Raw genomic sequence first — 27,654 nt, 5'->3', positions numbered from 1 at the left:
CAGGAACGTGCCAAGCACATTAACATTAAAAGGGTTACAAAGTGGTCTGCTCCTTATGTTATATTCTTTGATTGGGAATGTATAACGGACTAGGCCCACTAGGTCGTTCCGTCACCGAACAACATTGCCTGTTTCACGCATGAAGCGTATCATTATCGTTTCAACTGCACGACGTCTTCTAAGTAGGTGGTACGTTAGGAAGCGGTCTGTATTAAGAGAGTTACAACGAAGTTAGCAAAGTCATCTATTCAAGGCCGTAGTCTACGCTACATAACCATAAAGCTCCATCGCAACATGTTCTCTGCGCCATTACAGCCACTTCAACTTGTTAATCCGCTGTGCTTTGTGTATCAGTTATACTGAAATATATTTGTCAACATTTCGTTGTCCTTTCATCTTATGTGCATTGTTATTGAATAATTTACTGCTACACTACACAAAGAGTATTTTTTTACTTGATCCGTTCCTATTACGGCCACTATATGATACGTTGCAGTAGGGCAATTTTTTTACACATCTCACAACGTCGTACTCGGACTATATATAAATAAAATGAAACCAAAAATCTAGGTAGCAAACAAAGTAAACTATTTTTGATTCTCTACAAGACATCGAAAGCGTTGTCAATTATCATTTAAAACCATTTTCTTCACCCAAAATAAAAATAAATTATCAATTTTTTTTTAACTTCATTAATATTGTATGATATTTTATAGTTTTACGTAGGAGTAAGTTATGTAGGTAGATTCTTGTAAAAAATGAAATTTTGATTTTAATTAAACGTTTATTTACAATGCTAAGTATTGTGCAATATATGTAAATAAATAAAACCAACACTCAAACGTCAAAACCAGGGAAGATTGTAATATTTATAACAATGTTTGCGAAAATTAAAACATTTCGTTTTGTCTACAGTTGATCGTGTATCCGACGCGGCCTGGATTGCAAACAATGGGAGCACTCGTCACGATGCTGTTCATCTGGGTCACCGCTTTCTTTCTTGCCTCTCCTCTCTACATATTTAGAAGCCTGAAAACACATAACATAGGACTCAAGGATATGGACTCTTTAAGTTTCTGCATAGAAGACTGGCCCATGTCCAACGGAAGGGCGATTTACTCTCTATTTAGTCTTATCCTACAATATCTTCTTCCAGTTTTAGTTGTGGTCATCGCCCACGTACAGATTCATAGGAGACTTCGTGGAAGAAGACGGACGACGAGAAAAACACCTGCCATTTTAATAGCCATAGCTGTTACGTACGTGATCAGTTGGTTGCCTTTAAACGTTTTTAATCTAGCAGCTGATTTCAGCACGGAGCCGATATTAGACGAGAAATCGATGACAATAACTTACGCTATTTGCCACATGCTCGGAATGTCGAGTGCTGTCTCTAATCCTTTACTGTACGGTTGGTTAAATGATAACTTCCGGAAGGAGTTCGAAGAGATACTTTGTTGTTGCAAGAAGAGACCTACCACAAAGGACCCGCGCGTCAAAAATAGAAAAATGGATACGGAGTTGACGGCGTTGGCCCAGATAGAACACACAGTGACGGCCAACACAAAAACCTCTCAATGCTCGCAAATTTTCTGACTAAAGACTTGTTTCAAATAGCATGAGACTGTTGTTGAAATGCAAAGCATTTGAACTATATTCAACGTCAATTCACCGCGTGTTTGTGTTGTATTTTACAGTGAAAGTTACTTCATTACATACATTTAAACGTAATTAACAATAATGTACGGTTATTAGTGTAATTGTGATATAAATTTAATTGAATTGTCTATTTCTTTGTAAATATAGCATAGGTTATAGAGTAAACACTATTCATCTCTACGTTTTTCTGAGCCCAAAACGTATCGAATGAATATTGGCAATGATAATACTTGAGCATACTTAGTTGTTACACTCTCTTTTATAATAAAATATTTGAAAATACGTTGTTTATTTATTTTTTCCAAAAATCTTTATTCAAGTAGGCATTTACATGAGCTTTATATCGCGGATTATTTTAACACTTATTTAGTTAGCTAGCATCGGAACGCTGATCTGTTGAGAAGAGCCAGCCAGAAACTCAACAGTTGCCCTTTTTAAAGAAATTTAACAATGTTTATTAGTACATTATAACATCAATTATGTGGATTAGTCAATATGCAATTTTCACACATGTCTATCTATAAAAATTATTGAATGCATTGCATTTGCAAAAATTATTAAATTATTAGGAATTTAAAATAAATAAAAGAATGGTCTAAGATATCTTGTGAAACTTTATCGATATAATTGCACCTATTTTATTTATTACACCTACATTTCATATTTATCATGTGTCTGACTCTATGTTTCATGTAATATTTCAAGTTAAAGTTTTATTCATACCGATATTAACTAATTTGAATACTAGCTTATATAAAAAAAATGCATTCATATTTTTATAACGTTGTCAATTACGGCCGAATAACATTTTTTGTAATAATTCAGATAAATAAATAAATATATTTACATATGTATTGACACTTTCGATCGTTAGTCGTGGGTTCGGTTCCTGGGTTACAATCTTATATAATTCACACTTTGGGCATTAATTATGTAGGCCACACTCACTAACAAGTTTCTAAAGCATGGTTGCATAGACTTATTAAGACTATGGATCACTCGGGCAAATCATGAACTGATGGCGGGCCGGCCGCCAGAAGTATAGGTAATTAATTTTTTTTGGTTTTATTCTGAAACAGAATTCATTATTTTTCGAATGTACGAGAGAATTATTTTTGCTGTCGGCGGACCACCAGTATTCGACGGGCCGCGGTCTGTGCATCCATGTTCTAGAGGATGGGCAATAGCGTCGTCTGCGTACTATAATGCCACACTGCTGTCACCAATCTACCTGCCAAACGTGATGATTATGATACATCCCGCCATATGTACCTTTGGGGAGGTCTAGGCCATGCAACTGTCGTCTATGGGTTAAAACGAGGATATTTCCACATGTAAAACATAATTATATACATAAAAAATGTGAAGAATAAATTTATATGATCACGTCGAGTACCTTTGGCGTGACCATGCACAAGAGAAGCTTTTAAACTCTTTCGATTTAATAAAAACGATTTTTGACGCTTTAGGATATAAAAATACAAAAACAAGTTGATGCGGCAATTAATACAAAAAAGGATGCAAGGTTACCTATAATGTTTAGTGGTAATGGCGGAGTGAGCATATAAGTAATTAGCTAATACTAAATAGGTGATTTTTAGAAATAAGTAATGATTAATCCGATGCGCTATCTCTTCGTGTATACATCAAAATAAACTATGTGGTAGCCGAGGTTATATATAACAATGTTAATGTAACAGTTTATACGTTAATAAACTTCTCACTCGGCGATACTTAAATAATTAACGTCGAAAATCCACGTTAGCTTGCTCATGTTAATGTTATGCCATATTTAGTAATCATAAGACCGGAAAATTTGTTTCTCGTATAATACGTAACTTGCTAATTAGGCTTTTGGTAAGACTGTCTTTACTTATGTTAATAAAGATATATTATTAAGTTAGCTATTTTAAATAATGCTTTTATAAATAACCTTCTATTTTCTTAATTGTTTATGCTCATATTTGGAAATATAACTCTCAGTTATAAACAAGTACGATCAAGAGTGAAGCACATATATACGATAAATAAATAAATAATGCATTATAAATACAACATATAAAGCTTAAACATGAATTCCCGTGGTAAGCCTAGACAGAATTGATATTTCAGAATTTTTTCTATTTAATTTTACTAATAATAAAATTGTTGCTACAAATTTCAGATAAGGTCTGACTTGCACTATCACAATAGTCAAAACTATTGTTAATCATGAGGATTATTTGAAAATACTTTATAAAGATATTCCGACTATATGGATAGTACTTCATATATTGGAGTTAAATGTTCTTACCGCGGTAATGAGTGCATTTTACTCAATACTTTATATCTAGATCATTTGGAGGTTGAGAAAATCATTTGATATCATCTTTTTTACCGCTATCTTGATGTGTTTATAAATCACTCATTAAACCTAATTTACAATATTGCTATCGCCAACCGGTGGGCATTCAGCCTCCGCCGATTCTGCCCATAGTCGCCCACTGCAAGGCATAGGCTTCCCCGAAGGATATCTATAGGGGATATACCATAACCGCCATACTTGATAGGCGAGTTGACGGTCGCAGAATGGTATTATGGTACGCAAAGAACACCCATGCTGTGATTTTTTTTGAGCAATGGCGATCTCATATAATTAAAACAAAAAGTGTGCAGTATATAAGATTGTATCCCAGGAATCGAACCCGCGACCTACTATCGCAAGTCTGTCATTTACCGCTAGACTACCACTGCTTCTCTAGATCCTGCATTAATAACACGAAAACTTACCCCGATGCTGGCTGAGGAAGTGACCACAAGCTCTCGATGAAAACGTATACAAGACTTAAAAAGTTTTCTAAAAGCACAGGTCAGCGTCAATTTCGACCATCATAACAAAATATGCTTTGTAAAATATATAAAATTGCTCTGATTGCTTTATTCGTAATTATGAAAAGTCCATGATGGAACTGCATATTTAGACACTATTTGGAAAAGATTGTAAGAATAAGTGGATCAGTAACCTCCGATATAATGATGACGCCACGCTGTTCGCATCTTGTGAACGCGAAATAGCAACATGGTAGGACTTTCCATAAACGAAACAAAGACAAGAGGTAATTAATCGGGCCGGGAATCGTACTTCAGAGACAGCTCAGAGATCTAAAGGTCGTTAGCGAATTAGAATATCTAGGCTCAATTATCAGCTATCAGGGAAGCTGCGAAAAGATTCGGAAGCAAACACAAATGGGTTAAGTTCATCATTATTATGTCAGCGTATAGACGCCCACCGCAAGGCATAAGCCAAAGATGACTGTGCTTGCACTTAAGCTAAATTGCAATGAGTATAATAATATAGAGAATCTAGCAAGTCAAAAACATCTCTATCGCTACCAAAGTCAATCAGGTAAGAACGCTGATATTGTCGATATTGATATTGACAAAAATCGATTATTAGACGAGGGACAAACGTTAAGGACGTTTATGTTAAGAATAAGGCTTCTGAGTCTCGTTTTATAATACGTTATTCATGTGAAAAGTAAAAATGTCGGTAAAAAAATCAATAGAAAACAAAGACACCCGAATATCATGATCAGATTTGAAACAATAAATAATTCTGTGATCAAGTAAAGCGAAAAGATCAGCAAAAATTTTAGCATTCTTTCTGATCTGTGGTGATACTTGGTAACACTTCACATTGGCTCGACGAGTTCTCGACCTATTTTCACATTGGAAGTATAAAAGTACAACCGTAATCTATTTTCAATCTAGGCCTTGTTATACTATTGTATATCAGGTGGTGTGAATTCCGGTGTTTCGTGTATTGCCGTATCTAAACGGAATTTTCTACAGAAGTAATACTTACGCGTACAGCACGAAACAAGAATTGCTACTTAACTTTTTAATTTCTTGTAAATTTGATTTAATACAGAAAACATCTTTAGTAGTAGTAGTAAAATAGACAACATAGTAATTATGGACTACGATGCAGCTCTCAGAATCGATATCTGGTAAGCACGTCCTTTTTGTATATAACTTGGTCACTAGTGAACCATAAAAACGATTTGAATAAAAACTACATATCCATAAATTATAATACAATGGTATATATATATATATATATATATATATATATATATATATACATATATATATATATATATATAAATATATATATATATATATATATATATGTATTGTACATGTACTTCACTAATCTGCACTGTGTACTGAGCCCCTGACTTATTTTCGAAGAGTAGAGTTATGTCCCAGGAGTGGGAACAGTTACAAATAATCTTAATAATTTTAATAAAAAAAAAACCGATTCTAGCTTTGTATTTATCGGTTTAATAAAACATTAATAAATGATAATATTGTTCCATGCTAAAATGTTTCGACACGCATTCCTGGCCAACCGAAATTTTTTTGCATTAATCTTCTATATATATAAAAGAAAGTCGTATTAGTTACACCACTTATAACTCAAGAACAGCAGAACAGATTCGGCTGAAAATTGGTAGGGAGGTAGCTTAGAGCCAGGAGATGGACATAGGATACTTTTTATCCCGTTCGACAGCGTTCCCATGTAAAACGTGGTATAACAAAAAAGAATCAGACTTGGAATAACAAAACGCAAATGACAGCTATGTAATTGACGTAAAATGACAGCTATGTATTGACGTATGGATGACAATTTTATATTTGTAAGAAATCAATATTAAAACTATTTCTATTGAATAAATAATTAACAAGTGGATTGAAGTGAAGTGAAGTTTAATTAATAATGCCGCGACCAAGACGATCGAATCTTTCCCGACAAAGCCGTAGCCGCTTCTCAATCACGAGAGCAAAGTGAAGCAGCCCGTGAAACAGCTCGGTTGGCAATGCAGAATCGTCGAGCGAACAACAGAAGGCAACGAATAGATAATGTGCGACGCAGAACAAGATATTTAGCTGATTTGAATCGAGCAGCGTTTCGATACGATTGCAGCAATGATTACAGCTTGCATCCTAGCGTTTGCATTGGGCAAATGGACGTTGTTTGCGAGTATTGTGGTGCATTAAAGTTTTCCGGAGAAACGCCTGGATTATGCTGCCTTAATGGTAAAGTGAAATTGCCAGTGTTGACTCCGCCACATGAGCCATTGTATTCATTGCTTTGTGGCGAAACACAAGAATCACGCCACTTTCTTGCAAATACTCGAAAATACAATAGTTGTTTCCAAATGACGTCATTTGGGGCAGACATTATCGAAGAAGGAGGATTTAATCCGACATTTAAGGTATTTATTTTTGTACTTACTTAGAATGTAGTTAAAGAATAACTTACTTTATCTATTGGTATGTATTATATTTGCTAATACTGAACTCTACTCTCCCACAGAAAAAGTGTTTATAACCCAGTTAATACTGTCTGGTTTTTATTTTGTAGATACAAGGACAGATCCACCATCGAATTGGCCTGCCGCACGCACACATTCTTATTTAGTTAGTGGAAAGAATTCAGCCTGACCAAATAGATGATATCATATGTGCCGAGATTCCTGATCATGAAGTCGATCCAGACCTACATGATGTTGTTACTACTAATATGATTCATGGACCGTGTGGTGCCATCAATCCCCAATAACCTTGCATGGTCGATGGAAAGTGCTCTAAACGATATCCACGGAAATTAACGGCGGAGACTGTCACTGGCAACGATGGGTATCCGCTGTATCGGCGTCGATCATCAGATGACAACGGTCGAACTGTCACAACGAAAGTGAAAAGAATGGATTTCGTTGTCGACAACAGTTGGATTGTTCCATATTCGCCACTTATTTCTAAAACGTTCAAGACACATTGCAACGTTGAATACTGCAATTCAGTTAAGTCCATAAAATATATTTGCAAATATGTCACGAAAGGCAGTGATATGGCGGTTTTTGGATTGTAATCCTCAAATACCAACGATGAAATTTCACGCTATCAAGTTGGTCGTTATGTGAACTGTAATGAAGCGATTTGGCGTATATTCGCATTTCCAATTCACGAACGTCATCCTACTGTTATACATTTGGCGGTGCATCTGGAGAATGGTCAACGAGTATATTTCACGGCTTCGAATGCTACGCAACGTGCTGAAACACCTCCAGCAACTACATTGACCAGTTTTTTTGCAATCTGCCAAAGCGATCAGTTTGCACGAACTTTGCTTTACTCGGAGATGCCACGTTATTATACTTGGAATGCTTCATCCAAGAATTTTCAAAGACGGAAGCAAGGTGATGCGGTTCCTGGGTATCCAGATGTGCGTTCTACTGATGCTCTTAGTCGTATGTATACAGTTCATCCAAAGAATGATGAATGTTTCTATTTGCGGTTGTTGCTGGTAAATGTGCGTGGGCCAACTTCATTTGAGACACTACGAACTGTTAATGGTGTAATATTCCCAACATATCGTGCTGCATGTGAATAATTGAACTTATTAGAAAACGATACCCATTGGGATACGACAATCGCTGAAGCCATTATCTCTGCATCTCCAAGTCAGATACGCACATTATTCGCTATCATAATTTCGACATGTTTTCCATCAAACCCATGTAACCTGTGGCACAAATACAAGGATAGTATGTCAAAAGATATTTTACATCAAAGTCGTGTCAGTTCCAGAAATCACGATATTGAGATGAATGAGGAGATACATAATCGTGCTTTACTCTTGATCGAAGATATGTGTTACCTCATGTGCGGTAATTTATTAATCAGGTTAGGAATGCCAGCACCAAATCGTGAAATGAATGACGCATTTAATCGAGAATTGGAACGGGAACGTGAATATGATCACCAGGAATTAGATTTAGTAGTTCAAAGGAATGTACCACTGTTAAATTACCAACAAAAGGAAGTTTATGATACTTTAATGAAGGCAATCGCTGATGAAAATGGTGGTTTATATTTCCTAGATGCCCCTGGTGGAACTGACAAGACATTCCTTATGTCATTAGTTTTAGCAACTGTTCGGGCGAGATCCCACATAGCGGTTGCAGTTGCTTCTTCTGAAATAGCAGCCACATTGTTAGAAGGATGCCGTACGGCTCATTCAGCATTCAAATTACCGTTAAATCTTCAAACTATTGAAGAACCAACGTGTAATATTGCAAAACACTCAGCAATGGCCAAAGTTTTAACGGCATCGAAAATCATCATCTGGGACGAATGCACAATGGCGCATAAACGTGCATTAGAAGCACTTAACCGAACATTAAAAGATTTACGCAATGACTCGAGGTGTTTTGGAGGAGCAATGATTATACTGTCTGGCGATTTCCGCCAAATACTGCCAGTAATTCCAAGATCTACGGCTGCCGATGAAATAAACGCTTGCCTCAAATCGTCAAATCTATGGCGCTATGTGAAGAAACTGCAGCTGACAACAAACATGAGAGTTACATTGCATAATGATACATCTGCTGAAAATTTCTCGGAGCAATTGCTGACTATCGGTAATGGTCAAGTACCTGTCGATGAATCGAGCGGATTAATATCATTTCCAAATAATTTCTGTAATTTTGTCTCATCAAAAGACGAACTTATCAACAATGTATTTCCAAAAATTATTTCTAACTACAAAAATAATGAATGGTTGAGTGAGCGAGCAATTTTAGCGGCTAAGAATAAAGATGTAGATGACCTGAACTACATAATTCAAAATAAGATCATTGGAACAATGCATTCATTCAAATCTATTGACTGCGTCACAAATGAAGATGAAGCCACCAACTATCCAATTGAATTTTTAAACTCTTTGGACGTGCCTGGCTTACCACCGCACAATTTACGCCTCAAGGTTGGCTCCGTAGTAATCATGCTTCGAAACATAAACCAACCAAAACTGTGCAACGGTACGCGTTTGGTGGTTAGTAAATTGATGAACAATGTAATTTACGCTACGATAATGATAGGAAAATTCAAAGGTGAGGAAGTTCTCATTCCGAGGATCCCGATGATCCCAACCGATATGCCGTTTGAATTTAAAAGACTTCAATTTCCGATACGTCTTGCATTTGCCATGACCATCAACAAATCACAAGGCCAATCCTTAAAAGTTTGTGGTTTAAATCTAGAACATTCATGTTTTTCACATGGTCAATTATACGTGGCATGTTCACGGGTCGGAAGACCATCTGCGTTGTTTGTTTTTGCGCCTGATAATAAAACAAAAAATGTCGTGTATCACAAGGTACTTAAGTGAAGAGCAACCTATGTACTAAAATACAGAAATAATAATGAATGATTAATGTAGTTATTTAATTTTTTTTTGTATTTTTTCCAAAAAAAAAAAACACAATCTGCTTATTTATTGCCATTAAGGCGGAATAAAGTTCGCCGGGTCAGCTAGTTATTAATATAATCAAAAACTTATAAATAAATTACACAAGTTTGAACACTAATTAACACTTTTTTTTTCTTTATCATATTTATATTTTATCACATTGTTGTGACGACACACAACTACTTTTTGTCCTTTCCTTACATATTTTTTGACGACTACTGTTGCTCTACTGCATTTACAAATGCCGTAGATTTGATGACGCCGATATCGCTTAGCTTAAACCAATGTTTCAGGTAGGTAGGAGCGAGGGCTCCCTTAGAAGCCTAGACTCGTTTCGCTACATACTACATTAATACCGGAATAAGAAACCGGCGAGTTCTTAGATCGCTTGGGCCGCCGACGCACGATATTGTGACCTGAAAAGATCTCTAAACTATCTTTCGCGTTGTTTACCATTCCGGCTCAAGCGCGCATTGTTAATAGTAGTATGGCAAAAAATATATAGGAACTAATTGTGGTACATTAGAAAACATGTGATAGAACCGTGATATAGTGTTAAGAAAATAAAAAGTACGAAGAAGAAAGACATAAAATATATAAATTTTATAATAAAGCAAGTAGTTATTCGTTGAGGGAAGGCGACGTAAGTGAAGCGTATAAAAGAAAAACAAAGAATGAAATGGAATGAAATCAAGACGAATAAAAGAGGATTGAGTGGGTCACATTAAGATGAAAAGAATAAGAAGATGGAAATAAGAAAATTTAGTAACCGTTAAATCAGAGAGTCGCAGAGTACTGCAGCACAAGCACTATGCAGCATAAGCACTCTGTGTTTGGCACTAATCGGTGTAACATAACTCCTGAAGATACCCCGTGGAGGGGTGTAACACGTGTTGAGTGATTTAACGGTGGTAGTTGTGTAATTCGCATTGTTCGCCGCATGCGCTTTTATCAGCAGGCTGGCGGGCGGTGCACTTTGTTGCACGACTACGACTGCATGTGCGGAAGTGGCTAAATATTGGTCCTTTTTTTACTTAGGATGGACTTCCGCAAAATAACGCCTGATTCCATTAAATATTTAGTGAATAAATTACTATTGTAACTGTTATCCCTGTGTGTCCAAAACAGAGGAAGTACGGGAGGCCCCCAAAAGCAGGGTTAGTAAAAAAACTAGTAGAAACACCCGACCATGTCTTTCTATTCTTTACTTTCGTGTGGAACCTGTACTTTTATATCTTATTTATATATTTCCTCAATGGTGTTCATTCCGTCAATCACGCTTTATTAAAATAATTATTAATATGAGCAGTTGATGAAATCAAAATTAAAATAGCTTTATTATATGAGATTAAAATTATGGATAATCGTCATTTGTTATTTGATTATTATGTCAATATTTCTTTTTACTTAAAATTAGAACAATTCATATACAAAATTCTTCATCGTTAATAAACTCTGAAGTAGAGTAATATGCCTTTTGGCAGAGCCTGTGTTTAATAAATCTCCTTAATGTACAAAGAGATAAATTTCTCGAGCCGTTTGGTGATTTGTTATAAAATCCTATACATTGACCAATGAATGGCTGATACAATTTATTGAGCCTAATAATGTACTTTACAAGATATTAACGACCTTAACTTTATTGGTAAAAATTGAAACAAATAAGTAGTTATGTAACAGAGGTTTCTAATGAAGATAAAAAATAACAACAGTTTCAATAACAATATCTACTTTGTATAAACAATTGTGCTTTTATAAACACCAGGTAGGTAATTCAGTTCACACTATTAGATACGTTAAATGAAAAATAAGCCTTGATATTTAGTACATAGGTTTTAAATGGCCCAGTCAGTCTCCAATAACTTTGTTCAAAGTAATATTAGGAGGATTTATTTCAACAAGTTTGAACACGGGTAGATCTAGCACACCTCTAGAACATTAAGAACGATTATCTAAAAATCATTAGCAGGATTATCATTAATAACAACCTTCCACTACGTAAAGGCTTGCCTCATAAATGATACAAAATCTTGAATTGATTTGTTGTTAGACTTTGACATGCGAACTATCTGCCAAATATATAAGCCGGAACATACTCCATATTATAATAGCTATGTAAAAATCTTTCCAATTAATTACGCAAGCAATCGCATCGTTTTCAGAGCGAAAACTCGGGCACACGTATCAAGAATATTTTTCAACATTAATTTCTCAGCACAGATATCAAAAGGTAATTACAAAATGTTTCATATATTTTCCAGTAATGCTTCATAATTCCTGTGAAGTATTGATATTATCCATAATTAGATTTATTTATTATCCACTTGGACCTTAATTAAATCTACTTTCAAAAATGTATAAGCAAATTTTCGAAAAATACACGGCAGCTTTTACTACCATAGAAGCAACACCCACCCCATCGTCACACAAATTCACACTCTGATACACGCACGCGCGTCAGCTACATTAAACTTTACCTGGGTCAAAGTCAGGGGCACGGGTACTGCAAGCAGTACCTGCACCGTTTTAAAATAATTGATAATGAGACTTGCCCATGTGACGACTCCACAGACTTTTCACCACTTACTCAGACAGTGCTCCCGATTCGCATCCAAAAGACGTAACCACGTGACTTTATGTAGAAACCTTAATATACCTCCGTTCAACTTACCAGACCTTCTCAAGAAAAAATCTACTGCAGAATCTTTTGATGAGTTAGCCCGGCACATTGTCCTAAATGTCAAGGCATTTAACGGTCTGTAGCGCTTGGGCAGCGACTTGAAATAAAATAATGTACGAACTAATATATAATTGAGTAAAACTTTCAAATTGTATTGTTAATATGTATAAATTTTAGTTGTATTTACCCATAAGAGAAAATTGTGTAAGATAAATTGTAAAAAATTATAAAACGCTGTCGTGCCTCGCAGATGGGAGAAGAAAGATCCGTATCAAATAGCGGTAACACCCTCCCAACTGTCTGCGTTTAGTAGAAGCGAAAAAAAAAATGTTGTAAAAAAAACACTAGCGATACAAATTAGAATTAAATAAAGCTTTTATTACCAGAGAGGATAGGTTAAATAATAACTTCCACAAATTTTATAATTACTGTACTAGTGTTTGACAAATCGCATGGAAATAATGTCTGAAAATTTTGATTTTAACGTGAGAGTTTGATTTTGGAATAGATTAAGTATTTGTTGCTTACAATACATTTTATAAGCAGCAAGATGTAAAGACTGTATGACACGTGCTGATTTAAATTTAACAGATGTGGGACACTATGGTTTAAATGTCAGATATGGGTATCGCTGGGGGCGTATGGGAAGTGACCCTGTCACTGGCTGTACACGATTACCAGTCCGACATGGCCCCGCGTACCGCTAGCATTGCCTTATAGTGTAACTTTATTAAAGTGTCGTTTATATATTGTTGAAACGATTCATAATGCATACGCAGCACGTTAAATTATATATTTACCCTTTAAGGTCATCGTGTGAGGCAGTAAAAGGCGTATTTAGATTTATATACAATTGTTGGTGCCAACTACAATCAGAAGAGTATAAACCAAATGAAAAATATTTAAACGGGCTCCACCCATTTTTCTTACATTATTAAAATAATTTTATTTACTGAAATTAAATTTAAGACGAATCTATTATTTAAAAAAAATAAAGAATAGAACAGTCCACTCTTTGCTATAGATACTCGTTGAGTACGACCTCATTAAATTTCGAAATGTTCAAAATTCCCAGAAATGCGAGATCAAAGCGCTTATACGCTTTTGAGAGAAAAAGAGAATGTATTGGAATTGTATAAATGAGGACGATACCTATCGATGGCTAATTATGAAAAGGTTTCCGTTACGTATTTGATTTATTTCTGAACTAAATTATACCAAAAAGGGAATTTTAATAATATCGCCACCTTTTTCCTGCCTGTTTCAATGACCTACTTGACAAAAATTTATTTGGAAACATAATATTCATTTTCATTCGATTGTTTTCTTCTATATTTTTATAAAGTAGACAACTGCCGATATTAGTCAGTCATATAAGAGATATTGATATTTCTAAAAAATTCTATTTTTTTAATTTAACGATCTTAGTACATTCTTTATAGCCTTGCTATTTATACAGTCCCTTAACAGCAAAATAAAATTAAAACTGTATTACGGTTATGAACCCTAAATTATACAATTATTTAAAGTAGACATTGAAAGTACACATACGAATAACTGTTAGAAACATAGATAAATATACCTATTATATATAACATGAATTTGAAAAGTTTCATCAACCTTACAATTAGTAACGTTGTATATAAATAGCTATTTCAATGAATCGCCTCAAAGCCAAATAAGTACTTAATTAAAAGCTAGAATTTGATTTCAGTCAAATACCATAACGGAGTGTTAATTAAAATACAAGATTAATGGTTCAAACGAAATATTTAAACTTTCAGAAAGGAAGATTATATATACACACACACACACATATATATATATATATATATATATATATATATATATATATATATGTGTGTGTGTGTGTGTGTGTGTGTGTGTGTTTGTGGGGGTGTGTGTGATAAGTAATAGCTATAAGAATTATTACGTATGCTTTTTATATGATTCTCGGTCTTCTCAATTTGATTTTACTCTTTTTACTTTTATTTTTTGTGTTTTATGATATCATTGTTTTCTTTCTGCACCGCCCAAACGGTTACATGGTAGAGAAAGCCTTAGGCATTAAGTTGGCTGTTATACAAAAACGTATAATTTTTTTAAAGAAATAAATAGATGTTTGGAAGTAATGATTAAAAATGGTTGACAAAAACAGGTTTTTGTGTAACACGCCTTTTTTGTGTTTGGTTGACTTGATACGTACGCCGAAGCCAAATTTACTGTTGTGCATCGTACAGCAAACAATAAATAAAATAACAAACACACAACAGCAATAAATAAAATTATGTACGCTATGTTACGTATACTTTATTAACTACACATATACTTCAAATTGTTGTCCACTCAGATTTTCATAACATATTTTTTACCAAAGGCCCTTGATATTTGTCTAAATAACATTTTCATGGATTTACATATTAATATTATTACTTTGGTATTTTTTCCAACAAATTACTATAGATAAAATTCACTGCATATCTATTAAAAATATATATGTGAGGAATAAAATTAAAAAAACACAACAAATTTCATTAAGTAAAATATACGGTCGTGGTGTACATGAAAGCATAGTAAGGTCAATACAAACGTCTTTAAAATATCTTCATATTTTGGTAAACGGTTTGAATTACATTTCTTTTATATTTTTTAAGCTTGATAGCTGTATGTGTTAGGACACACTTTACAAATACTACTATATGTCATATAGGACCAAATGTGCCCGTTAATTTAAAATGGAATGAGATAATAATAAAACTATATATTTTATTGAACATTGGAATTTTTAACAGGACTCTTACTGATCGTAACATTTTTGTATTAAATCTATTTTATGGTTGACTCTACTCTGCTTCGCAAAAGTTTAATAATACCGATATATGCGCATACACTATTTGTCAGATATAGCATAAATTAAATAAAAATACTCAAGCGACATCATTGCCAAATACAAATACAGATATATTTTAGATTTTTGACGGCATACCCAGCAGATGATGCTGCAATAGCTACTTATAAGGCGCGTAAAAATATATGGCAAAAATCATTTAAATAAAAATATTGAGTTATTTTCCATCTTTAAAAACTATTTTCTCTGTAAATTAATTATATAAGAATAATATGAACTGTAATTTATCAAAAATAAAATTAATATTTCACAATGTTACGATTTAACTAATAAAATACAAGACAAAGATACAAAGTCTCGCTGTAGAGACCCCAACTTGTGGTTTTATTCAGAAGAGCAAGAAATGCAGATGAAAAATTCGTGAATAAACTAAGACGATAACATTAATCTAGTCTATTAAGAGATACTGAATTTACGTAAGTGTGTATTTTAATTTATATTATTTATGCAAAGCTTAAAAATCTTGTTCTTATATGTTTAATGTAAATCTAACATTTCAAGTAATTTATTGAACCATAACTAATGAAACAAAACGTAAACCAGAAAAGGACGGCCTTTCATTCAACCAGTAACCGCATTCACATCTCTAAATTCAATCGCATTTCACGAAAATGTTTTACAACGATCAAAAGATACTACTCTATTTTATATAGTTTTTATATCTGAACTGAAAAGTAAATTCAAAGCAAACGAAATTCAAGTAACGTAGTTTTACCGAAACTATAAAACCTCGAGTTCATTTTAATTGAAATCTACACAGTTTCAATTAAAACTTAGTTTAAGTGCTGTTAAAATCGTAACTAGTTTTAAATTTAACAATAAGTTCGTGTCTGTTATAGTAATTAAATTAGTAAGTAGTAGAAAATAAATAGATACTAACACGCATACACATGCAAATTTTCACGTACACATAAGTAAGCACGTGATTCTTATTATTAGGAATTTTATATTAAAGCCTCTGTGAATATGGTACTTATGTGTAATCCCTGGATGCAGAAAGGGCAAACTCCTTTATCGTTGTTATCTTTGGAGGCGCTCTACGCCTATCATAACTTTAAAAACCTCTTTTGCAAAATATCTTTATCTCTTTTCTATAATGTTTATTACTTATAATGAAAATTGAAATTATTGATAAATAATGACGTTGGCTTTTCATCAAAACATCATATTCGGTTCCTCCACTATTATGTATTTGGACGGCTTCGATCTGCCCGGCTATTTTTTTTTTAATTTTGTAAACGTGTATATATTTTCGTATTGAAATTGTTCTAAAACCGCATGATATTTAATCATTATTAATAGCGGAATATATACATATATATATATATATATATATAGGATATATATATATATAGGATATATATAGGATGCTTAACGGAAAAACACTCGAATTTTTTTCTAACACTAATTAATACGACTTTTTAACAAGACCTTATCACAGCAAAAACTCTGATCTGTCAAAATTTACTATACGTCATTAGAATTTTTTTTAATATTGCTGCTAAAACTAAATACTACCACATACATCTATCTGATATGATGTTGATAATACATTACATATTTTGTTAAAATCTAATAGCTAAAAAATCTTGTTTAAAGTAAACGTTAGTCTTGTATATGGGCCTTAGTAAAGACGCACTGATTTTACAAAGAATTGCCGCTTGTATCGCCACTGTTCATATCTTGTATAGATTTGGTACGGTGCAAATATAAAATAAGAAATATCTCCAAAATTTAGTTATATTTGAGGGAGTCGTAATCACAAGTTATATATTAAAAATGATATTTATAAATTAAATGATATTTATAAATATATTTATTGATATTTAACTATCGCTCTTTAAAAAAATATACTTAAGCTAAATAAAGATAAAACACGAACTTAATGAACGCTCCCTGAACCTCCTTGCGGATGGAATTTCTCAAAATCCGTTCCTGACTTACCTCTCTTTGGACTGAAGTACATGGGTGAAATTTTCTTTAAATTATTTCTATATCTATGTCAATAAATCACTTATCACGTAAATATACTGAAAACATTAAAAAATGTACAACACATTTTATTCGTGACCCCTGTTATTGGATCCTCTTGTACTCCTCAGTCTTATTTTGAAACAGAGCATTTAATTTTTATTCAATAATTCTTTTCACATAGTTTTTGTTACATATTTCTTATTTTATTTTTTACTATTTTTTTTTTACAATACAGTTTTAAATATAAAATCATGGTGTGGACAGAGAAGGCCGCAATGACTATTGGATAATTTAGCCAGGTTGTTTTAAATTCAAGGGGCGATCTTATTGAATGGATTGCCAATGAAGTGTTATTGAAAAAGAATCATTAAGGTGGCAGACAAAGTCGATTTAGTTCACAAAGTACCGCCTTGAATATAAATTTTCTGTTCCTTTATACAATGAGAAGAAGTGATGTTTAATAGCAGGGAATTATTATTTTTTTACAATATTAAATTGGCAGTGAACTGTAGCAATCAAGCGGTTAATAATAATCATTATTATCTCCGCCGATAAATCCCCAGTGCAGGCTTCCACAAAAGATCTCCTTGACCGCTCTTGACCATTCAGCGACTTTCCTTAAATTTAATTTTGTCGCCGAACCACCTAGTGGGTTCTCCCTAATCTGTATCTTCCGACTTGTGGTCGGCTTGTAATAATAGCATGAATAAATTAATATAAAAACCGTTGACTAAAACTTGGCTAATCAATTCCTTTTAACTCCTAACCGTCCGATTTAGTATTCTTTTTTTTAAAAACAGAAAACTCGTATTATTAAATTACTGAGGGCTTTCAAACACGAAGGAATATTGTCTTCTGTTTTCTAGCTAGATTCCCAAATAAGGAGTTATATCTGAGTAGCTGTAACATCTATGTTATAAAATGCGGATTAATTATCCAAAACGTTTCTTGCCTAAAATTAAAATATAAATATTCTTTGTTTAAGATAGCTGAAATTAAATATTTTCAAAATAAACTGCTTTTCTCGGTTACTATATAACTCTCATATCATCGTCCTTTTTGCTGAGGGTCGTTAAACCTTGGACTCGAAGTAATCTTCATCTTGATCATGTCGCACCTCTTGTCCCTATTTAGGGCATCGTGGAGTGCTAAATAAAGTTTGGTGTCGAGTAAAATGCGGAGATGGTCGGCCATCTAATGGGACAATGATCTCCCGTTTGCGTATGACTTTTCCAGTAACCTTCTGTTGTTCTGAGGTTATATCAACTCTTACTAGATATATGATTAAAAATACACTACTTACAAACGTTTTAGGCGTAACATTTTACCTCTATCTCGCCTGATATTAAGCGATGACCAGTTCTACTATTGTACACGCTTGCGTTAACTGGAAACTTTTCACCGATGCTCCAAGCAACGAAGTTTAGCGCCCACCAAAGGATTGTTACCAATCAGCCTCTTGGCTATGAAATCCAAAGCTTCGAGCTGGTACTCAACATATATATTAATAAAGGCTTTCTACTTTTTGTTTGGGCAATTAAATAGCTCTAGATTACTTTGTACTAAATATAAATAGTTTGTTAAATAAAAACTTGTGAAAAATCTTATCATAGTGAAAGATTTTTAGAAACGATAAATGAAAAGAGATGAAATTTGACCATAATTTTTATTATTTCTCTAAGTAATAATAATAAAAGTATATTGTTAGAGTGACCACTGAAAAAAACCTTTTGTGTTTATTGTGGATTCTTCTCAGATTAGGGTGTATTTCGATCCTTCGTAGCTTTATGTTGAAAGATGTCAATGTAAGGTAACTCAATTTGATTGTAACCTCTATTAAATAAGGTTATTTTGGTATTCTTCTTATGACATAGAAGTAGTTACTGTAAGCGATTTTCAAAAAATAATAATATGAATAAATTAATGAAAAAACGCCTGTCAAATTTTAATAGCAATTTAACTCGACTAAACAATTTTGCTTTTGTAACTGAACACCCTTGAAGCTTTAATGATTCTATTTAAATAAAAATTTTAATTTCGGAATATCTGAACTTTACTTGGAGCTCAAAGTGTATGACAAATTGTATATACAGTGCTTAAAATTAGACGACTATTATGAACGACGCCGTAGCAAGTACTTTGCTAATTTAATGAACTAACTTATACCCAAGGTTTTTTTAATGAGCTCTTACTGTTGCCCAAATATCATTCGCTGATTCTAATGGTAAGAGGTTGCAGGGAGCAGAGTGCGCCTAGGCTTTTAGTTCGAGGCCTACAGGAGGAGCCTCGGCTAGGACCGCTACATATTACTATTTTATTGAAATGGGTGGCCGCCGCGCTTTTAGGCCGTTTGGGTGAACGCTTCATGGAGTAACCAAGCTGGAGTGGCTCTACGAGAGAACCTCAGCCTTGGCGATTACTCGTCGATAATACCTGCTTAGCATTCCGAGACATGGTCGCCCGAGGGCCGAACCTTGGCTTGGTCGGTTGCTGTTGCCTGGCCAATATCATCATTACCACTTCGAAGAGCGTAAGCGACAGGAGTCTTTCACAGGGCGGTGAAATAATTCCAGTGCAACGCAACTTTTAAACATCAACATCCTCGATTAATAGTTTAATGCCATAAGTTGTCATACCGCTTAAGAATTCAAGACAGTCTAAAGTAAAAACTGAATTATATTCAATCAACCGGCAACGACAATCAGAAGATAACCAGTTCACTTTAAACGAAAAAAATCTTTTAGTTTTACCGGATGCTGAATTTTTTCTGATAAATGAGGTATAGATTCACCCGCTTCCACACTTTTTTTTAAAAAATCTCTTCCGGTTTTGGATAAACCTATAAGGGACTGCAAAAAGCTTTAAAACTTTTACACCTATTTCCAATCAACTGTATAAAGTGATTACTCCGGAATGTTACATTAAATATTTTTTTCTATTGGAATGTGATAGGCTATTAACTTTTGGCAATGATGCAAATGTTAAAGGACAGTATACGAGTATATTTGCAGCGCGTGAACTGTCAGACGCGTATAGCTCAAAACGAACTGTCAAACGCATTAAGTTCATAATGAAATGACAAATTCGTAATTTCAATGTTACGATTTTCTCTTAATTTTCAAGTTTGTACCGTAAAATAAGCAAGAGCCTATGAATAAAGTCGGTTACGTCATTCTGAACTTACGCGATGACACAGGGAAGTAGTTAAGTTGATGATTAAGTTAACATTTGCAAATAACTAATCGAGAAAGTCGTTGCTGGGTACCTTATACATATAGAAATTTTTTGAATAACTCTAAAAATATTTTACCGCGATCATAAGTACCTATATCGTTGCTAACTATGGAGGGATACCATAATCGCTACGCTTGGCAGGCGACTTGCCGATCGCAGTGTGGTATGGTATATGGAATCTTATTTCCTTAGTGCTGTATCAATTCTACATAATAAATGCATAAACTGTAAATTATGTAAGATTGTATCCCGGGAATCGAACCCGGGACCCACGATCGCAAGTCTTGGTCCTCTCCTGGGCTACCACTTCTCATCAAAATCTACATATGTGCATTTATTTAATTAAAAGTTGTTCATTGTACTAAAATTTCACTAATAACAATCATAGTATAAATTTATCTATGTATGTAATGTAAACAAAACGTATCCTAACGTGTACAATAAAGAATGTAAAATAAAATGAAATAGTATTTAAAATAATTGTACATGGAACACATGTTGATTTGATTATTTACTTGAAAATTCGTTTTCAATTCAGTACCTTTAAACGGAAACTCTCCTTTCTCGTTAATTCACCGAAAGTAATTCAGTGTAGTAGAAAGTAAACCAAGACGACCTTGTTCTTTTTCCGTTTTCACGTTGCTGCAAATCGGAGAATGGTCCGCGAAATGAAAAGTCTGTAGTGAATTTGCCGGCATTGTAAAACCGAGGGACTCAGTAAATGAAAAACAAATTTGAAAACTTCTTCGCTTTCATTAAGTTGTAAATATATTACATACATATTTATAAGTATACATGGATATTAGTTATACATGTAAAAGCATTATATTGTTGAATTTATAGCTTATTTGCCGTCAATCAATGTAAATAACGTAATGATAATATAGTAACAAAAAGCGTTATCGAAATTCGCATCAATATTATATCAATAATACGCATATCAGTAACACATTATATTAATTATTATTTACTATCTGTCTCTGCAGAGTGATTGGTGATTATTTAGGGATCATAAAGTTAAATCATTCGCATTACTTTAATTAATATTTCTGTTATCACCTTAACTTTGAAAATTGCCTCCATGAGAAATGTATTCTTATAACTGAAATGTATTGTTCTCTTTCACTTACAAGACTTCTCTCCCTATCGAACGAAATTTTAAACGATTTTTATAGTAATAAAAATATAAATTGTTATAAAAATCCAAAGTCGAAGATTGTGTTATGAATGAAATGATAAAGATTGATATAATTTATGATGTGTGATCATGCGAAGTATAAAACAATAAATAAATACAAACAAATTAGAAAAAACTTAATAAGAGATAATAATCTCTAACTTTAACAATAATAACAACTATAACATATAATACAGGCGATCGAAAGGCCTCCAAATAAAGAATACCACAAAAAATAATAAAAAGGTTTTACTAATGCTGATTTAGAAGGCCATTCAAGAAAGGAGTCTATAATCGCTTTTGATACTCCTAAATCCTTTAGTAGGTTATAGGGGGTTTCCACTGTTATACCTCTCTCACCTACCTCCACCATGACATAACAAAATAGTTCTCTTAACAATAAGTAAGAAAACTGCAATTAACCTACTTCAACTTCCAATAACAAGTATTTAATAACTTTCAGGGATGTAATTAGGAACTTTGCAAAAAGGCAGGCAGTTCTCTTATAACGAATGTTTCGTATGTGATACAAACTACAGGATCGAAGGGTAAAAAAACAATGATTTATATAAAACATTTACTACTCCATAGAGCCTAAATATCGTTTAGTACGTAGCTCTGTAGACCGACTCTGAACACACAGCTAGGGATGGTACTTCTAATGCAATTTATGGTACCCACAAAATAAGATACATTTTATAAAGAACAGTATATTTTTCAAACCAAAAAAAAAGATATACCATTATAATGAAATATAACATAAGCTTGCTGTGAACGTAGATTTTATATATTAAATATAATACAATATGTAGATTATTATGATACTATATAAAAATATACAAAGATATATATGTAAATGCATTTTTGAAAAAATTTTGCCAAACTTCCATCATTCGTTTATGTATATCCTTTATGAAATAAATCATTTTCACGATTAATAATGAAGATTGAATCGTAGAGAAACTTTCAGTAATTAATTTCAGTGAATTGAATACAGTTTACATTTTATCATTTATAACAACATTTATATTAATGGCACCTACCAAAACACAGATAACTCGTTGGTAAATTTTCGTTTCAACGTAGATCCAGTAATTAAGTTCTCGAAAAGGGCGAGAAATTGCAATTTCGCGGCTCAATTGACCACATATGAATTAACATCGCTCTATAGAATAGTCCCGAAATTCATGACCAAATATTTAACTAGAGATATCTATGAAGTATTATGCATTTTGGACTGTCACATCTTTAAAATGTATAAGATAATTTTTAGAAAACTTGGTTACTATATTATTATATGGGTATATAATTATTATGAATAACAATTATTGATTCACTAGATAGCTAGAGATGACTTTTATCATACGCATGATTATATCTTTATTAGGTCTTTAAAGTACTAAAAGGTATAGTAGATTTAAAAAAATGTAAAATGACTTCTAAACTGAAAAATGAGCACAAAATTCTAGAAATCTAGTAACAATTTTGCTGATAATTAATTCTATGTAAATTCATTTATTGGTGATTTTTTTTACCTCCACCTAAACCTTATTCTCAATATTTTTAACCAAGAAATGGACTAATATACTATATTCGTCCATTTCTTCCACTTGCGGAAGTAGATATATATATATATATATATATATATATATATATATATATATATATATATATATATATATATATTAGTCTCTTTCTTAGTGAGGATGGACTTCCACTAGTTAACGCCTGAATGTATTAGATACTTAATTTTTTTTAATAAAATTTTAACATAAATCTATTATATTACATACGTAGGCTTCTGGGCTTTAGTGTGTAAATATCTCTCACAACCCTATCTTTTCTAGTACATAAATTACCATTTATTAATACTCCTCATACGGAAAGACAGATACCATATCCTATGCTGGTATTATATTTAGGACTAAAATCTGCAATAATGTCCAAACATTTTATAAGTTTTAGTCTTCATGTACTGATTGTCTATTCTTCTTATCTATATTTTCAATTTTCGAAACATCAGTAAACACTTTTATAGGTATTGATCATCGTGAAGTGATTGTCTATTATTCTTCTTTTCGACCAAAAATTTGCACACTTCAAGGCATAGTTTTCCCCCAAACACGATCACGAAGACTGATTTTGCGTTGCCTGTATTCAGATATTATGTAGTTGTTTATTTGATTTTGTTAATCTATGGTTAATATACAGACACAGAGTGACAGATGACCTAATCATGGTCATCAGAAGATGCTGAATGGTGTCTGCTTTTAACCGGTCCTATTAGAAATCTCTGCAGAAGATCCACACCCAGAAGTGGATATACTAAGGTTCTAATGATGATGAGAATGATATGTAGGCACAAATGACATTCCGTTTGTTTTATACTTAATAGTTACTTCGTTGATTATATAATGAAGACCCCGGAATTTCTCTGTACAGAATTAAATGAATCCTATGATTTCTTTATAACTAAAGAAATTCGGATATCGTAACTTTGTTTGTAACTTCCAAAGACTCGAATGAGTGGGCAAAATATTTGTTCGAGTTCTGAATTTGACATTAACTTTAGAAATGTTTGGTGTAACATATTAATAATTGCAGTGGTATAATAATTTATAATCTGTTCATTTCATCACCTGATGGAATACAAATTAAACATTAGAGCTATAAGAAGATTTGGTGACAGCTTATATTCTTCTGTAGGGGAGCCATAAACGCACATCGTTAGTCTAATAATTTCACAAGGAACTTGAAGTATATTTAAATTTACCGACTACTATTTGACTCTAGAAATAGATACCCAACTAATAAGACTAAACAATAAAAAAATGCTTCAAAATAACCGTAGAAAATTTCTAATCAATTCAAAGATACTCACACAATATAATTGTGAAAAATCGATTATTTACACGTAAGTCGATAAATCTTCTTTTATTACTATTCTATTAAATTGTTTTAATCGCTTAACGTTAAGGATCATAGTGTAGGCGAGTTATGATTAGGGTAATGTGGAAATGTTTGACGCTAGTTCTTTTATATTGTTTAAGTAAGTATGTAATACTTTTTGTGATTTTAAACTATTAATTTCAAGATAGAATTAAGAATAAGAAGATCCGTAGACAAACGGAGCTAATCTACATAGTCGCCAGGCCTTGAGGTTCTAAATGAAGACCACTGACTAACAAATGCAGCGTGAGGTCTCAATAAGGTCGTCAAAAGATTCTATGTGCAGGCCGTGTCCAAACGGTCCTATGGGGAATCAGTATGTAAGGCTTATGCCCAGCAGTAGATGTACTACGGTTGCAATGATGATGATAATTAAGTTCACCAAAATTAGTCCATAGATCATAATCCTACACTTGACAACTTTCTGCTGTGGGGGCAACAAATCTAATACTTAAATAAAAAATTACTTAAATCATTATTTATGCGCTGTAATTAAAAACCTATAATAAAAAATAGTGACAGACGGGTGATGAACATAAAAATAAACTCGTAACGACTAAATTTCTTTTTCATAAATTTTAAAAGAATTCTATGGATCTTGGTGAACGCATTTATAAGAGACTTTCACAAAATATCATAGACCTTCCGAATCTTAATTTTAAATCTAAAATTAAAATTATGTTATTAAATAAATCTTATTCGTTTTTTGTTGATAGAAATGTGTGGAACTTGGTTTGTTGTCTCATTCACATGATTGAAAATATATGTGTATGTACATATGAAAAGTTTTTAAATTTAATTTCAAAAGAGCAACTGTTGAATTTCTGGCCAGCTTTTTTCAACAATTCAATTCCGAACCGATTGTAGCTTTACTACATATAGTGTTAAAATAATCGATTGAAAAACGCGTGGACATATATGCCTACTTAAATAAAATTAGTATGAAATTGAAAAAAAAAATGAATTCCCTTTACTGTAATTTTACTGATCTTGAGCCTAAACAACTTGTGGGCTCTTAGAATAGTACTTTCGACAGTTATTTTTAGTACCTAATAAGTACATTTTAGATGTTGTTAGTAAAAAAAGGACCAATATTTAGCCACTTCCACACATGCAGTGGTAGTCGTGCAACAAAGTGCACCGCCCGCCAGCCCACTGATAAATGCAACTCTGTGTTTGGCACTAATCGGTGTAACATAACTCCTGAAGATGCCCCGTGGAGGGGTGAAACACGTGTTGAGTGATTTGACGGTGGCAGTTGTGTAATTCGCATTTTTGCCGCGTACACATTAATCAGCGGGCTGGCGGGCGGTGCACTTTGTTGCACGACTACCACTGCATGTGCGTAAGTGGCTAAATATTGGTCCTTTTCTTACTTAGGATGGACTTCCGCAAGGTAACGCCTGATTCCTTTAATGATGTTGTTAGTGACATGTAACCAGAAGAATATTAAACCTTCTGCTATAACATTAGCTTTGTAGTACTCTGACAGTTGCGATGACTCTCCTTCCAGTTGAAAGAACTCGCTTGTTCTAAAAGAATTAGAAATCGCAGCATACCTACTAGACATGACGGAGTAATGACCATTTAAGTTGTTTTTTTTTTTCTATTATCTGTATGTCTAAAACTGCTCTTGCAAATATTTCTGTCTGTTACGGTAATATGCTTCACTGTGCTCGAAGTCTTTTAGAGTAGAACAGTTATAGCAGTGTTACATGATCAGGTGATTTGGCCACTGTTACAAAAGTACCGTTTCTCTAATATGCGTATTTAACCTTGAATAAATATTTTCAATGTTTTTTACAAATTGAAATGATTATTAATTTATCTCTTGTGTTCAGGTTCAGTCAATACGGCTATTTTGAATCCAGAAGAACAGTTCCAACATGCGATAGAGTTCTGGACTCTGCCGCCTGATTTACTAGAGTCTCCACGTGAATTTATGAAGTCCAAATGCTCCACCGAATTGATTCACTGTTATAAGATCACAGCTTTGTAAGTTCTGCTGAGTTAAAAATTAAATTCTTTACTATATTGCAAACGTCGGTCACAGATAAAATCAGATAAATCATAACTCATCTCATTCGTTTACAATGAAATGAAAATGGTAATAAGCCGAGGTTTCCTTAAAAAATACTACTCTGTTGTTAGACCGCCTTAAAGCAAAAAAATAAACCTCTTGTGACTGTGTTCAAACAAAAGGATAATTTTACGATAAGTGTTTAGAGAAATACTATGTATGATTTCTTTTGGACAAACAAAACTCCTGCTTATGCCAAAATATTACTAGCAGTCAATAGTAATAAGTCCAATGGAACTAATACAAGCTTATGTTAAGGACATCATTGTAAATATTAAAATCTTTAAATTACCTGAAATTAAAAATTGTCCCAAGTTTAATGGTGTAAAGGGGAAAAATTGTATCAAAAGTGTTGTGGAGGCATTAGAACTTGGACCTTGATTCATATAATAGTAACTATGGCTGAACTGACATCTTCTTTAATTATTTTAAAAGAACATATTTTTAACATGCGACCTTTTAAAAAGTTCCATGTGTAAATGCATCTTTAAATTTCATTATAATTATTTTCACCTGCTATAATCAAAGTAAGCAAACATAGGACAAAATAGTGTTAGTTACACCATTTATAGCTTAAAAATTTAAAAACTGCTCCACCAGACCAATTTTTGGTAATGATTATTCTTCATCCGGAATACGATAATAAAAAAAAAATAATTACATATGAATATAAACAGTTGTAATTTCAATTTTT

The 27,654-nt window shown here is 33.1% G+C and overlaps 2 protein-coding genes across 2 annotated transcripts in view; both read left to right on the top strand.

Moving 5' to 3' along the window:
* Nucleotides 1-1,888, top strand: part of NPFR (Neuropeptide F receptor) — a 55,063-nt gene extending 53,175 nt beyond the window's left edge. The window contains exon 4 of the mRNA XM_068769433.1: nt 916-1,888. Coding sequence (XP_068625534.1) covers nt 916-1,596 — 681 coding nt within the window. The 3' untranslated portion in view covers nt 1,597-1,888. The remainder of the gene's footprint in view (nt 1-915) is intronic.
* A 6,423-nt stretch (nt 1,889-8,311) lies between these two features.
* The window catches only part of LOC137925831 (ATP-dependent DNA helicase pif1-like), a 34,233-nt gene continuing 14,890 nt past the window's right edge, over nt 8,312-27,654 (top strand). The window contains exons 1-2 of the mRNA XM_068769291.1: nt 8,312-9,188; nt 9,393-9,541. Coding sequence (XP_068625392.1) covers nt 8,312-9,188; nt 9,393-9,541 — 1,026 coding nt within the window. The remainder of the gene's footprint in view (nt 9,189-9,392; nt 9,542-27,654) is intronic.

Source organism: Battus philenor, unplaced genomic scaffold, assembly GCF_028537555.1.
Source record: "Battus philenor isolate CCGP_79_NKW_IND1 unplaced genomic scaffold, ilBatPhil1.0.hap1 SCAF_28, whole genome shotgun sequence".
Classification (NCBI taxonomy): domain Eukaryota; kingdom Metazoa; phylum Arthropoda; class Insecta; order Lepidoptera; family Papilionidae; genus Battus; species Battus philenor.
This window is presented reverse-complemented; position numbering and strand designations above follow the sequence as displayed.